Here is a 14,784-nt window from a genome sequence, read left to right on the forward strand (position 1 = left end):
CTGTGAAGGGCATTGACTTTTGGTGAAATCCTTTTTTCCCTTTAGTAGGCATTTTCGAGCTAAAGGGTGCAATCATCATTTTCATGTAGCTTTTCACTGGTAGTTTTATAAAAAATGCCCCCAAAGCTGTTTTACTGGATTATTTTGTTTACCAAAGTAGCTACCCTCTAGTTTTTGTTTATTTGATTATAATTTATTATTATTATTATAACCAATTTTTATTAAATTGTGTTTCAAATAATTTATTTTTTGGAACAACAGATTTGAAGTTGCATATAATGGAGTTAATCCTCTTATGAAGTTGGCATTTTTCTCTCTTCCCTCTCTTTTGAATTAGCTGCTGAGCAATTTTTGTTTCAGTACATTTGGCTGAGGAAACTATTTCTCCCTTTTTAACTAAACAGCTTAGTTGGTAAGGTACTTCCATTTTTGGAGAGAAGAAAATAGGGACAGTAGGACCTTGAATTGTTGCTAATGGAAATTGACATTTATGCAGTTGTTAAATAATTCTTCTCATATAAAAAGCAGCTTCAAAAAAAAAAAAAGCTTCAGTAAGCCATTTGTAGCCTGTCATGGTAATATCCACAGTGAAAGAAGTTAAATTTTATTTAAAGTTCACTTTGTTTATACATCATATATTTTTTAAACTATATGATAATTATTTATAGGCTTCATGTCTAATGTTTGAAATATTTTTAAGTTAATGTGAATTCTTATGGCTTAGAAAGATTCCTATTTGATGCAGCTTACATGTTTTATTTAACGTAAATTTTGCCTTCTAGTTATCCCATGCATCTGGGAATTTGGTGTTCATTGTGTCAGATACAAAGTTAGACAGATGAACAGAAAAGTTGTGTTACATCGCTACCTCAAGTATAGTTTCTTTATTGCCATCTAGAAATATTGGGCTTATGAGTTATTTCTCATTAATCCTAACAGTCAAGAGCCAAGTTAGGTGAGTGGAGAAATCCACAGCTGAATAGCTCATATTTTAAAAAGTTCTCTAATGCAGAAGCTCTGTTTTTTATAACCTTACAAGTGTTTTCTAGAAAGGACATCTACCTCCCTTTTAATCCTCTATTAGGAGAAATGAGGTTACAGCGAGAAGTGAGAGGGTTGGAATAGGCAGAAGGAATGATTCATTTATTTTGTGCCCACACAGAAATTCTGATTCCATTTCTAATTTCTCATTCCCTTGGTCAGGTAGGAAGGCAGCATGTTTAATTCCTATGGGGAGGAGAGGTTCTTGACCTGGTCAGAATCCTCTGTTGAAATGACTTTAGCTACCTCGGGTGTCTTCCCTGGTAGCAGTACATAATAATTTAAATGAGACTGAATTTTAGAAGAGGTCCTCAAAGTGCATAAAAACAAATGCCTTGTTTATTCTTTTCTCCTCTTATTAAAGTAAAATTTTTAACAATTCTAACAAATTTTTCCAGTTTTAACAATTTGGAAGAGACGTTCTAAGTATTGTATACGTTGACACTAAAAGGTTAATATTATTTAATACCTTTAGTATAATGTTACTAACTTGGTACTTGATTTGTTAAGAACGTTAATTTCATTGACACTTATATTCTGGTGAAGGCATACATGTTTAATGGCTAAAGAGCACAGGAAATCTGAATATAGTGTTTTTTTTAGAAATGACTAATTATGACCATAGAAATTCTATAATTTTCTTATATATAAAGGTAAAAACATTGCTTTTTTAAAACCAAAATATAAAAGTTTATTTTTTGTTTGTTTTTACACATTTGACAGTATAGTTTCAGATTTGTAATGAATAAAACTTGCTTTTTGTGCTCAACTGTTTCTAAATTCCCCTGTTAGTTTTAACAAACAGTTTTATTCATCTGCTTTTTAAAATATTCTTGCTATCTTGATGTTAAAGTATTTTTGCCATTAGTTCATAAGCCTGAATCTTACAGCAAATTCATATTCTTCATAAAAACATGACAGTTCTGAGATCAGAAGTTATAAACAACCTAAAAAAGTTATTTCTATATTTGAATAATTTCATTGAAGGATATGATTTATTTTGAATTTGGTAGATTTTAAATGAGAGCCTATATGTGTATTGATTTTTATATTTCTCATAAAAGAGCAATTCTGATATTCTTTTTTACTAAAATTCTGCTCTAACTGCATTAAAAAAGTTATTCTCATCTTTAAGGTAAGTGAACTTTTTTTCTAGTTGTAAACATTTATATATGAGGAATTTCTTATGGCATATTGTTTTCCTCCCACCTCACACCTGTTTTGAAATACAGATAAAATCAGATTTCTTTGAACTATTATCTAATCATCACTTGGACAGTCAGTCTCGATGGAGCAAAGTAAAAGACAAAGTAGAAAGTGATCCACGTTACAAAGCAGTGGATAGTTCATCAATGAGAGAAGACCTTTTCAAACAGTACATTGAAAAAATAGCCAAGGTAACCATTGTGTTTACTCATATAGTAACCATGGAATAGTAAAACTCTTAATTGCAGTGTAAAGCCATTTGCTACTGCTTTGGGTTTAGAATTTTTCTTGTTGGTATTCCTAATACTCTCTAGTAGTTGACTTTGAAATGAGTATTTAGGTATATTGGTTAAAAACTAGGTTTGAAATTTTGTATTTGGCCAACTAGTTATTCTGTAGAGGCATATTTTGATGGAGTCAGTAAGAAGGTTAATGTAATTTCACTTTTACAGAATTTAGACTCAGAAAAAGAAAAGGAGCTTGAAAGGCAGGCCCGCATTGAGGCAAGCCTCCGAGAAAGAGAAAGAGAGGTGCAGAAGGCTCGTTCAGAACAAACAAAAGAAATAGATCGAGAGAGAGAACAGCACAAACGAGAAGAAGCTATCCAGAATTTCAAGGCTCTTCTGTCTGATATGGTATTACTCTTTTGCTTTTTTCTCTGAAGTACTGGATGTTAGAAATCTATTACATTACCTTATTAGTGGACATTTTAATATTCTTTAAATTGACTCAGATATAATTTAGTAAGTTACCTATGAAGTATTTTAAAATTGAGTACTTGGTATTAACACCATTAGAATAGGAAAACCCTAGTTATTTAAAATTTTCAGAGGTTTGATGTTTTGTATAAAAATTCATAGTCTTTTAGTCTCAAAGCTTTTTAAAAAATTATCCTTGATGAAGTCATCTTAAATCATCACACACTTGCATGTCATAGTAATAAAGTGTGCTGAACATGAGTTCATCTTTAGATGATTTGGGTCATCATTGTGATGATCAGTTATTGTACATGTAGACGGTATGGAATGTAGGACTGGAGGTTTACTGACCCCTGGGATTTTTTTTGAAAATCCTCCTGTATTATCCAGGGTTGTTGAGGTAGGTAGGGTTTTTTGTCCCTACACCGAATGCCCCCAGACCACTCTGCTGTTCTATTTGTTTTTTTCCTCTTCTCTTCGTCACTGTCTCTCCTACCGTTTCTTTTCTTTCTTTCAAGAAAGCTCTTCTCATCACTCCTGTTGCTTCTTCTGATTTCTTCCCTTGCTTCTGCTGATCTGTTTTCAATGACTTTTTTCTGTTCTCTGGGCAATTACAGTTGTTTCTTGTTTTCTGTCTCTGCCTCTGCTTCCCCCAAATTCATCCTCTTTATTGCAATCACAGAAGTCTTTGTAAAAAGCAAATCTGATGATTTTGTCACTCTCCCTGTTACTTGAAGAAGGTAAAGGTCCTCCCTACTTCTGGAAGTTCCCTACATTTCAAATTCAGTCTCCTTAGCATAATATAAGAAACTGTTCATTCCTTGACACCCTACCTTCATATTACCTTATCCTCTGGTTTCCTCTCTTGCCCCCTAAGCTGTAGCCTTGCTGAACTTACCTTTAATGAACCATACTTAGTTTAATGCATGCTATCATTACACATGCCAATCCCTCCACCTATAGTGTTTTTATTTTTTTTATTATTATTATTTTTTTTTGCAGTACGCGGGCCTCTCACTGTTGTGGCCTCTCCCATTGCGGAGCACAGGCTCCGGACGCGCAGGCTTAGCGGCCATGGCTCACGGGCCCAGCCGCTCCGTGGCATGTGGGATCCTCCCAGACCGGGGCACGAACCCGTGTTCCCTGCATTGGCAGGCAGACTCTCAAACAATGCGCCACCAGGGAAGCCCTATAATGCTTTTAAATTTCCCACCACAGTGGCAAACTTTGTCATTCTTGAGGAGCACACTCAAGTAACTCTCTGTAAGGCTGATCGTGACCCATCTGGGCAGATTTGATCTCACTGTTGCCATTTACCAAACTTGTGCTCAGCATATGCCTTTGCAGCACTTATTACATGTTAGTGCAGTTCTTTATCTTCCCTACAAAAAGTAAGCCCTTTGAAGGAAGACATAACTGTGTTATTTATTTAGTATTCCCAGTGCCAAGTTCAGTGTTCACCTGACATGGTTTTAGGTGCTTGATAAATGTTGTTAAGTCCCAGATTGAACTCAAGAAAAAATTTTTTTATCTGGTGAGCTGCTTGTGCTGTGAGATGGTATATTTCCTCTTTTATTTATATCCATTTCTACTACTAACGGAAGTTGGTAAGATGTTCAGTAGGTACCTAGGTACTTAAAGTTCTTAGGGACCAAGGTTGATGGGAGATATCTTCTCTTCATCCTTGCCACCTCTAAACCCATACTACATAACTTAGGTGAGCTCTGGGAGGTGAGATTTCTGGCTTAAAGAAGTAGATGTTCAGTGACTGCTTGACTAAGATGGAGTCATCAGAAACTTCTTTTATTAAGTGTATTGTTCCTAAACCAAATAAATGAGTCTTTTATTGATGAAATAATGAAAAGGTAAGTCTGTTTGGTGATAGATACCATTCTCTATTTTTAGGTACGTTCTTCAGATGTGTCCTGGTCTGATACTCGGAGGACTCTTCGGAAAGATCACCGCTGGGAATCTGGATCCTTGTTGGAAAGAGAGGAGAAAGAGAAGCTTTTTAATGAACACATAGAAGCACTTACCAAAAAGAAGAGGGAGCACTTTAGGCAACTTTTGGATGAAACTTCTGCAGTAAGCGGCTCTTACTTTTCTACTTTAATCTAGGTGAATCTTTGTTAATAATTCCCAAAGTAAAACATTGATATGACTTTTAATGTCATTCTCTTTAGACCCATTACTGGAGTTCATGGGTTTTATGACACTTTCTTCTCTGATTTTTTTGTTCATTTGCTTAAATAAAATGTTGATGGTACTTTCACTGTTCAGAAGTTACTTCCTTTTGCAGTTTTTAAGTTCATATCTGCTCCCTTAGTAATTCCATATGTCCTTAGCTGTGTGTGATCATTGATGCTTCCTGATGATAGAGTTAATAGATTCCTTCTTTTGCTCCATTTTCAATTTGGTACCGTGGCCCTCTTGTTTGGCAGTTTGTACCCTTTGTTCAGGTTTTGCTCCTATTTATCTGATCTCTCTTTGGTGATGGTTTCTTCAGAAGTTACGATGTTGCCCATGGAGATACAGGGTTTGCACGTGATTGTCTTAGGTCATCTTGAAAGTATGGCCATGAACATAACTCTTGTGGCAAGCCAACAAAAAGAAATTGCATTAAAGCTGCTTCCCTGTCCCTAACTTAGTCCAGTTATGCTTGGGCATTACAAGAGATTGCAGGTCAGTGTAATGTTATGTACCATATGTGCTGCAGTTTGATCCCCTCGATAAAAGTGAGTTCTATTTATGTTTTTTATTCACTTGTCTTTCAAAGATTACCTTAACATCCACGTGGAAAGAAGTAAAAAAAATCATTAAGGAAGATCCTCGGTGCATTAAGTTCTCCTCCAGTGACAGGGTAAGAAAATTTTGTCTGAGATTTACTTTCAGTTTATAAATATTAATTGGGTGCTTAATCAGCAGCATTAATATCTTGACTGAAATGAAGTTGATGGTTTTAAGGGAATAACTTTTAAGTGTATGAGAAATAAATCTGAATTTCAAGTTTATATTTTCTTTCTTGTACAGTATATTAACAAGACAGCACAAGAGGAACTTTAAAAATTTAATCCTTGGGGTTAAGCCTGTGTTTTGGGATCTTCTAAGAGACTAATGAAGCTATAGTTTTTATTTATTGTATAGCCAGGTCCCACTAGATAGATATTATTCAGCCTGGCAGTTGGTACCAGGCTATCAAAGTGCTTGACTCTTACAGCCACGCTAGCAGAAAAACATAACATGATTTCTAGTTCTTATATGCTCCAGAGACTTTGGAGTAGGGGAACCTCAGATGTGTGAGGTTTGTAGAAGCTGAGCTCTCTTCTGGTGCACTCTGGCTCCTGTGTAGGAGAGGAACTCACCAAGGGTCTGAAATAGTGAATGATGTCAAGGAAAGTGTAGCTTATTCCAGTCCATTTTGTCCCTCAGCCTTCATATGTTCCTTCTTCCCATCATTCTGTCCTGGTTGGTTTCTCTAGGTCTAGAGTCCAAATAGCCCATGATCTAATATTCTTCCCCCTCCTACTCCATTAGGTGGAATTTTAGATGTGTGGACCACAAAATATACGTGGTTGGAAAAGAGTGGTAGACGGATAGCTGAGAGAACCAGTCTCAGTCTCTAACTTTTCTGATTTTTAGAATTGATAATAAGGTCTTTTTTTTTTTTAAAGCTCAGAGTTTATACTTTGCTATTCCCTTACCAAGCTCCCTTACTGAGCTAAACGCTCAGTTGAACTTTAAAAGTTCTGCGCATTATCTTATAAATTATGCCACATTATTTTTGTGCTTGAAGATATAAATACAGTCTTTAGGAATGCACATTTAACCCTTAATTTCCTTATTTTTAAGAGTGTCTACCCCTTGAGGTTGTTATGAAGGGTAAAGGAGATATCTTATAAAACCCTCAGCACAGTGTAGCACATAGCAAGCCCTGAAGTTTTAGCTACTACTAATATATTATATGGTTTCTCATTCTTGCTTTTTCCCTTAAAAATGTACACTGCAGATTTTCCTTTTTAATGAATGTTACATGGATAAAACATACCTTATTTCCTTTCTCTTTTGAATTATTTTATGTCGTGACTTACAGGTTACTTGTTTAATAAATAATTGATACTAATTTTGGAATTAGTAGAAATTTCCCCCCTAATCTTATTGTCTTTTTGCAGAAAAAACAAAGAGAGTTTGAAGAATACATCAGAGACAAATACATCACAGCCAAAGCTGACTTCAGGACGCTTTTGAAAGAGACCAAATTTATAACATATAGGTGTGTGCAGTGAAATGTTTCATATCAGCAGTCATTGTCTTTACTAGTCCTTACTCTGATGGCCAAAGCATACTTTGCATTCACACACATGTTGACATTATTAATTTTTAGGAATAAGAAGAAGGCAACTTTATCAAAGATTGAATACAGCCCATATCTACCCTTACCTTTTTTCTTTCTTTTTTCTCTTTTTTTTCAAAGAAAGGGCCCAGATGTTAATTCTTATTTTGTGTTACCCACCCATCCAGTTTTTAAACATACTTTTGTTTTCACTTCACTGCTTTTTTAGAAATATTTCCAAATATTATAAGAATTGTATTTCATGAAGAGACTTAAAAAAAAAAACTTTCACTATCAGTTATCTTTGCCTCCTCTGAAGACTATTCAGTGTTCATTCTAAAGCTTGAAATCATCTTATTTGAGCTCAGCAAAAACATTTTTTCTCAGAGGAAAGCAGTTTGCTGGATACTTTTAAATTAAAACTTTAAATTATAAAATCAGAGCTTTAAAACAAATTTTCTCTGTAACATACCCAGTAGTTCCCCACCCCCAGCAAGTTGTCATCGGGAGAACAATTTTACATTGCTTAGCAATCAGTATGCAGGAAACCATTTTTGTTTCATGCTCCAGCTTTTCTTCTTTTAAGAGAAAAATTTGAAATATCTTAATGAAGGGTATGTGCACGGGAGGATAGATAGTGCTGAGGGTGTGGTTTTTAGGTATTTTGTGATTGGATTTTTTGGTCAGGATCCTTAATGTTTTGCATCAGCTTGGGCTTTTAAATTAGATGTGAAGTAAGACTTCTTTCTACATTTTTATAGTTAATTTAGTGAAAGATGTGAAAGTGAAAGCTTGTGAAAGATGCTGGGATTGGCAGCCCCGCAGACTGAAGTCCTCTGTTCATCCACAGAACAGGTACAGCACGGGCAAGATTTACCCACCCACCCTCAGCCCTGATCTGGAGGGACCACCAGTAGGGGTGGGAGGGTAATTCAGTTTCTGAGGCCCTTTCACTCCTTGGAGTCTTTGCTGAGGCGACTTACAAAGGTGACCACTGCAGTGAATTTTTCTTAAAAAAAAAAAAAAAAAAAAAAAAAAATGGAAACACAATTAGGAACTAGATGGACATTTCCAGCTCATTTCTGAAAGACCTATGAACAGCAGTCAGTAATTCTTGGACTTCTTTTCTTATTTCAGATCCAAAAAGCTAATCCAGGAATCTGATCAGCACCTGAAAGATGTAGAAAAAATTTTGCAGAATGACAAACGGTATCTAGTACTAGACTGTGTGCCAGAGGAGAGGCGCAAACTGATTGTGGCATATGTGGATGACCTGGATCGCCGGGGTCCACCCCCACCTCCCACAGCATCAGAGCCCACAAGACGATCAACAAAATAATTCTGAATACTCTTCCACAGGGGTGTCTGTTAATTCAAAACGCTTGCATGAGCCAATTTTCAGGTTTTTACATGTATGTGCATTAGTCAAACTATTGCAAAACCATCTGATGAACAGAAGGAGAAGCATCCGTGAACAGTTTCTGAACAGAGAACACTTTGGAAATATTTATGCTTTTCTTTGTGTGGCATGACTGACTTGCATACTCAAATATAGGCTGTCTCTAGTAAATCTAAAATCTTGAAGCTAAAAAATTATCCTTTTATGAGGTGTGGAAGTCAGTGACTTTTGGTGACGTTCTTTCTAGCAGTGTTATAATACATGCAAGACGTAAGAGCATTTGTGGTTTGAACTTGCAAGATGCAGATACCACAGACTCCAAAAAAACCTAAGTTGGGGTTTGTTTTGTTTTGATTTTGTTTTTTAAAGCGGGTAAAAGACAAAACACTGAAAATTGAATTCTTATCTTCCAGAGGCTAAGATTATTAAAATGGACATACTTTTACCTTTGTCTCTAAAGAACACTTTAGTTTTATTTGTTCACTTATGTGCTTTGATTATCCCCTTTGAATTATAGGCCAAGTCTTGTTGTTTAGCCTAAGAGAAGATTTATTTAGTAATTTCTTCTCAGGTATGGAACCACGGTCATAACTAACATGTTGACCAGACTAGGACTGCTGGTTAAAAACATTTTATTCACCATTAAGTGATCTTTATCAATATTCTGGATTAGACAACAAATTACCTTTCTTGGGTGTTCCCTGTAAACTGTACTCCTATTTGAATGTTAAATTTTTGTTTCTAAAGTTTAATTTTAAGATGTTTGAATGTTCAGTTTATGTATTTGAACTACAATAAACCAACCCTTTTTATATACATGGATTGTATATGATTATTGTTATATAATTTATAAATACTTCTTTTAAACCTGTTCTTAAAAGCAGCAGCAAATGTAATTTGGCACAAAGAAAGTTTAAATTTTGAAAATCTCATCATTTTAAAAGGCTTGAATATAATAAGTTGCCTGCATCATAAAAGGGAAGGAGTTTGAAGAACCATTCTGGTGCTCAGTCTCCCAGCAGTATCTTACTGCTTCATAGCAAGAAGGTGCTGATTTCTGTCTGTCTGTTTTCTTGTTTTTGTCTTTTATATTAACATATTGATGATGAATGCCTTTTTGGGCTCCTTTCAATGTGTCATGCACATCATACCGTGAAACTTACCTTTGATTCCCAATTGCTCTTTCTAGCTTTACCTCCCCAGTTTAAAAAGATCCCTCTATTTCATTCCTTCATAGATTTCTAGTTTGAGTTACCACATAAATAAAATGTTTAAGAAAAATATGTAAACAGGATAAATTGTTTTCCCTGTTACCTCACACCTGCTGTGATTGCAACAAAACCTAAAAAAAGCGACAACGGTATTTGTATTTGTTGTATGCATACAGACCCAGACATGCATCACACACATACAAAAATACAGTCACATCTCTGTGACTTAGTGCTTAGCTTAAATATATGATGAAGCACCACAGAAATGATGTGAGTTCTATATGTAGAAACCTGGAGTGGGTTATCTGACTAAAGTCTAACCTATAAAATTGGTAATTAACAGGATTTTTTAAAAATAAATCCATTGAGTGATTTTGAAGCTTGTCAGAAGTGAAACAAAATGCGTGCCCAAAGGAACACAACTATTATAGAATAGGACTGTCCTACAAAGGTGAAGTTTCTAGAATGCTTTATTTTGTTATTCTGAATTCCACATATATTGTTTGCATACTCACTATGTTCCATTTCTCACCATAGAAAAGTGTGAAGAAAATGGTTTGGTGATACCTATTTTAATTTCCTACTTTTGCTTTAAAGTATTTGGAATTAATGTTTCACGTAAGGTGTAAATCAAACTTTTCTATGCAGATTTCTTAAAGGGAGTGAGGACTTTGTATATTAGGTTCTTTTTTTTTTAATTGAAGTATAGTTGATTTACAGTGTCATGTTAGTTTCAGGTTACAGCAGAGTGATTCAGTTATACATATGTATATACTTTTTCAGGTTCTTTTCCCTTATTTAACCTTATAAGATATTGAGTATAGTTTCCTGTGCTATACAGTAGGCCCTTGTTGTTTATCTGTTTTATATACAGTAGTGTGTGTATATTAATCCCAAACTCCTAATTTATCCCCCCTACCCCCTATTAGGTTCTTAATGACAGGGTCATTGTAATTACATTGTGTTTCAATATCTTCATTTTGATCTGGAGCTTATCAGCAAGCTCTTTAAAAATACATGGTTCGTTGGTGCGCTGATACCTGTGCAAGTGTTAAGGTCTGACCTCCCTGTAAAGCCCCCTTGTGCAATGATGATTTCGAAAGCAGCATTCAAAACAAAGACAGCTTTAAGTCTCCAAAACTATCTGAAGTAAAACATAATTGTTTTTATTTGTTTACAAGTTAAAATGTCACACAGTGAAAGCTTACATCCTGCATTTACTATAGATAATGAACATAGAAATCTTTAATTCAAATAGTTCATCACAGTTTTAAAGGTAATCCAATTATATAACTATTGTCTCACAAGACAGTATTTTAGGTACTTGGATTAACTGTATGTGCTCTTGTGAGCCTTAAAATGAAATACGTTATGAACCAAGGCAAAAATCCTTAACCTTCTGTGTTAAAAAAGCAAATCATGACCATTTATAAAGAATAAACCAAAAAACCCACAGACTGTACATAAAAAAAATTCCATCCACAGCATATTTTTATATTTCCTCCACTGCTTGCCCTAAATGCAGTTTTTTTGTTTTTTTTTCCAGAGAGAACCCCTCAGTGAAAAATATCCCAGAATTCCATTAGAGTAACCAAGAATCATGGATAAATGTCTTTATTATATTTAATAGGGGAAGAAATGTTATCATCATCATTGCTTTATGGGGTATGCTTTACCATGCTGTAAATTGAACAGTTATTGCTTGTTATTCAAATTATACTGGTAATACGTTTTGGAACACAGAATTTAATTTTATTGCTTTTTCTGCATTGCCTTGTTTTCTATTAGCCAGATTCTCTGTCTTATGTCCATTGAATTTTCTCTTTTCCATGCTAACTCTTTCTCTCTTCCTCCCTCCCTTTCTTCCTCTCTCTCTTCTCCCCCACTCCCTACCCCCACCCCACCTTGGGTTACTCTTGATAGTCTTTGTAACTTAAAAACCCTGAGGTATTTTAAAAGTTGGGCACGGTTCATGTTCAGTGTTAGGGCTATGTTTAATGCTCATTCAACAAAAAAGATGACCATCTTTATATTTGAGGGTTACATTCACCAATTAATACCTTTATCATTAACCATAATGGTATGGTTAACCATAACATAGCTTATAGTTTATCTTGAGAGAAAGAAGATTTGGGGAGAAACACTGATTTCAGCTTGTAGAAGATTGTCTCATGCTACTCTTTGGAAGAGGAGTTAATTGGGAAGAGAATTAAGGGTGTTTTTTAAGTTCTTTCTCAAAATCAGAATATAGAATATCATGATAGGCTGCTAAAATCCCCAGACTTAGAAACTGAAGACTCACAGAGGTGCTTTAAAAAGATCAGTGAAGCAGATTTTAGTATAAGGCAAAGTCTGAATTTACTTAAACTTAGCCAAAATAAGCCATGGTTTGAAATTAGTGCAGAATTGGAATAAGGTGATGTTCCTTATTCTTCAACCTTCAGTCATGGAAATTCTGTATGGATTTTCATCAAGTAAATGAATATTTCTTAAGCAAATGAAGATAACTCATTAAAATTTATGTGTTAAAAATCTCAAGTAGAAGTAGATTTTGAGCTCTGGTTATGTGCAATAAGGTTCGATAGGTGAAGTTAGAGTTAGCAGGTTCAGGAAGAAACTAAACGTAAAGAGATTGAAACTTTGACAGATAAGCTGCACTCCAGCCAGTACATGGCTGGTCCTAAGGACTACCCAGTAAAACAGCCATTGTGGACAAGTGACAAAACAGCTGGCCTTTCTAATCACTTGTGACAGAAGCATCTTCAAACAACACAGTTCTTTGGATAACCAGGTTATAACATAGTTATTCTAATACGGTGTCCTACTTACCAAATTGCACATTTTGGAAATGCAGACTGCGAAGCATTTTTGTAATTCCTAATGGTAATTTTATTATGTTTCTTACGGCAAAGTCAACAATACTGATTAGCAGCATTACAAATAAATAACAGTAATCGCAATTTGTTTTGCTTTGAAACTATTTATCACCATCTCCTGTCTCTTGATCTTCGTGTTCCCAGGGGATAGGGTCATTGTCCTGTACACAAGGGACTGTGTCTCTCTCATGCCAAAACTGCTCTACTTCAGGGAGAATGGGAATCTCTGCCTTCTCAGCCTTCTCTTTGCTGGATGAGGGAGAGCCAGTTTTCTCTCTCTCTGGTATGGATGATGGGGATTCTGGAGATGGAACATTGTCACGAAGGACCTGTGAGTTACCAGCGGGTGTTTCCTGAGACTCTGAAGCAGTTGGATGTTTTTTGGTTATCATCCATTTCCATAAGCCTTTTAAGCCTTCCTTGAACTCCTCTGACATCACTAGAAAAATGAGAGGATTTGCTGAAGAGATGGAAAACATTAGGACTTGAGACAGGGCTATAAAACCTTGCGGTGGGGCCGGGCCTCCGGCCTTCAGATGCCACATCCACAGCCACGCTATCCATTCAGGGAGCCACAGAATAGCGGAGGTGATGGCAATGCTCAGCAACATCACTGTGAGTTGCTTTGAGTGCATCTGGCTTCGAAGATTTTGAGACTTAGTTCCTCGTTTCTGACATTGGCCATAAGCTCTCCAGAAATAAAAGCCGGCAAAGAGTAACGGAAAGCAAAATACCAGGAGAGGGTAGAGCTTACCAAACGTTGACATGAACTCTTCGGCCATAGCGGGTACATCCATGAGGCACATTTCCACACCTGCGTGATGCCTGGTGGTGCTAAAGAACCATTCTGGCAGGGGTAGCAGGCTGGCCACAGCCCAGATGGCTGCCAGCACTGACCAGATGGTGCAGTTGTGGATATTTTCTTGCTTGGCTGGGTCACAAGCATACATGAAGCATACTTTGGCCACTGCAACGATTGTCAGGCTCTTGGCTGCCATGCATGTGTGGATGAACCAGTCAGAGGACTTGCAGACAAACCAGCCTAGATCCCAAACACCTTTGGAGTATGCTGTAGCTCGCACAGGTGCAGAAAACATCAGGAGAGAGAGATCAGCCAGGCTGAGATTCAGAATCAGGGAGTGGATCATGGATGGCTTTCCTTTCCAAGCACTGTGGAGGAGGATGCCAATCACACACAGATTCCCCACGAAGCCCACCAGGCAGACAGCCACCAAGAGAGCTGGGACTATGGTCCTCCAGTCCTTGGAGTCAGAGGGCAGGTACCCACCGGCAAAGTGGAGGTGAGCAAAGGACCCGTTCATGGTGCTGGAGTTGGAGTCTGCCAAGGCAGCTGTCAGCATACCCCTTTCCATCCAGCTTCTACTTGCTGAAGTTAGCTTCTATTTGTCTTTCTGCCTTGGCTCTTTTGTGTAGGAAGTAAATACGTCATCGTCAGTGTCAACTGACACCTCTGGACCCTCCTCTTGCTTATTTCCTGAGAGCAGGCTGTGGAAGAAGTTTGACTCTTCTCTGCTGTGTGTGCTAGCTCTTGCCTGCACTGAGTGACAAGCAGCAGGAGAGCATGGTTGCTGCTCATTAGCAAGTCTAATATCAGATTGTCAGCTCTTTGGAGTAAAAAACTCCCCAATATACCCATCAATGATAAATGAGGAGAACATACATGTAAGTGAGTTATGTTCCTGGGGGGTCACTAGAGCCAGTTAAGGCAATTATTTTCAACTAGCTGTTTCTAAAGCTAGACCTCCGTCCGTAATACAGCAAACACCGCATCTGAATAACCAAGTCCTTTGCACTCAGGCACGTATTAGAATCACCTGCGTGGCTTGATCCAGCGGGTCTGGGGGAGGGCCCTAAAATGTGCATTTCTAACAAGTTCCCAGGGGATGATGATGATGCGGGTTGGGGGAACCACACTTTTAAAGGAAGAACCAACACTGCTTTTCCCCTCCCCTCTGCAGGGATGAGCTTCCTCTTCTTTTACCAAACCCTCACCACCACTTCA

General features: G+C 36.8%; 2 protein-coding genes across 6 annotated transcripts in view; one reads left to right on the forward strand and one right to left on the reverse strand.

The window, feature by feature from the left end:
- Positions 1–9,492, forward strand: part of TCERG1 (transcription elongation regulator 1) — a 60,132-nt gene extending 50,640 nt beyond the window's left edge. For 2 of the 5 annotated variants that reach the window (XM_024752305.1, XM_024752307.1), the window contains 6 exons: positions 2,274–2,438; positions 2,700–2,882; positions 4,851–5,030; positions 5,722–5,805; positions 7,115–7,215; positions 8,413–9,492. In XM_024752305.1, the coding sequence (XP_024608073.1) occupies positions 2,274–2,438; positions 2,700–2,882; positions 4,851–5,030; positions 5,722–5,805; positions 7,115–7,215; positions 8,413–8,614 (915 nt within the window). In that variant the 3' untranslated portion in view covers positions 8,615–9,492. Of the gene's footprint in view, positions 1–2,273; positions 2,439–2,699; positions 2,883–4,850; positions 5,031–5,721; positions 5,806–7,114; positions 7,216–8,036; positions 8,131–8,412 lie in introns of all 5 variants that reach the window. The other 3 variants (XM_024752309.1, XM_024752308.1, XR_003004081.1) reach the window with 2 other exon arrangements.
- Positions 9,493–12,862: 3,370 nt separating this feature from the next.
- GPR151 (G protein-coupled receptor 151) lies at positions 12,863–14,134 on the reverse strand. Its single transcript, XM_024752196.1, has one exon. It carries the CDS (start codon positions 14,132–14,134, stop codon positions 12,863–12,865), a length of 1,272 nt encoding a protein of 423 aa, XP_024607964.1.
- Positions 14,135–14,784: the final 650 nt, after the last annotated feature.

The sequence above is a fragment of the Neophocaena asiaeorientalis genome, unplaced genomic scaffold (assembly GCF_003031525.2).
Source record: "Neophocaena asiaeorientalis asiaeorientalis breed wild unplaced genomic scaffold, Neophocaena_asiaeorientalis_V1.1 scaffold204, whole genome shotgun sequence".
NCBI lineage: Eukaryota > Metazoa > Chordata > Mammalia > Artiodactyla > Phocoenidae > Neophocaena > Neophocaena asiaeorientalis.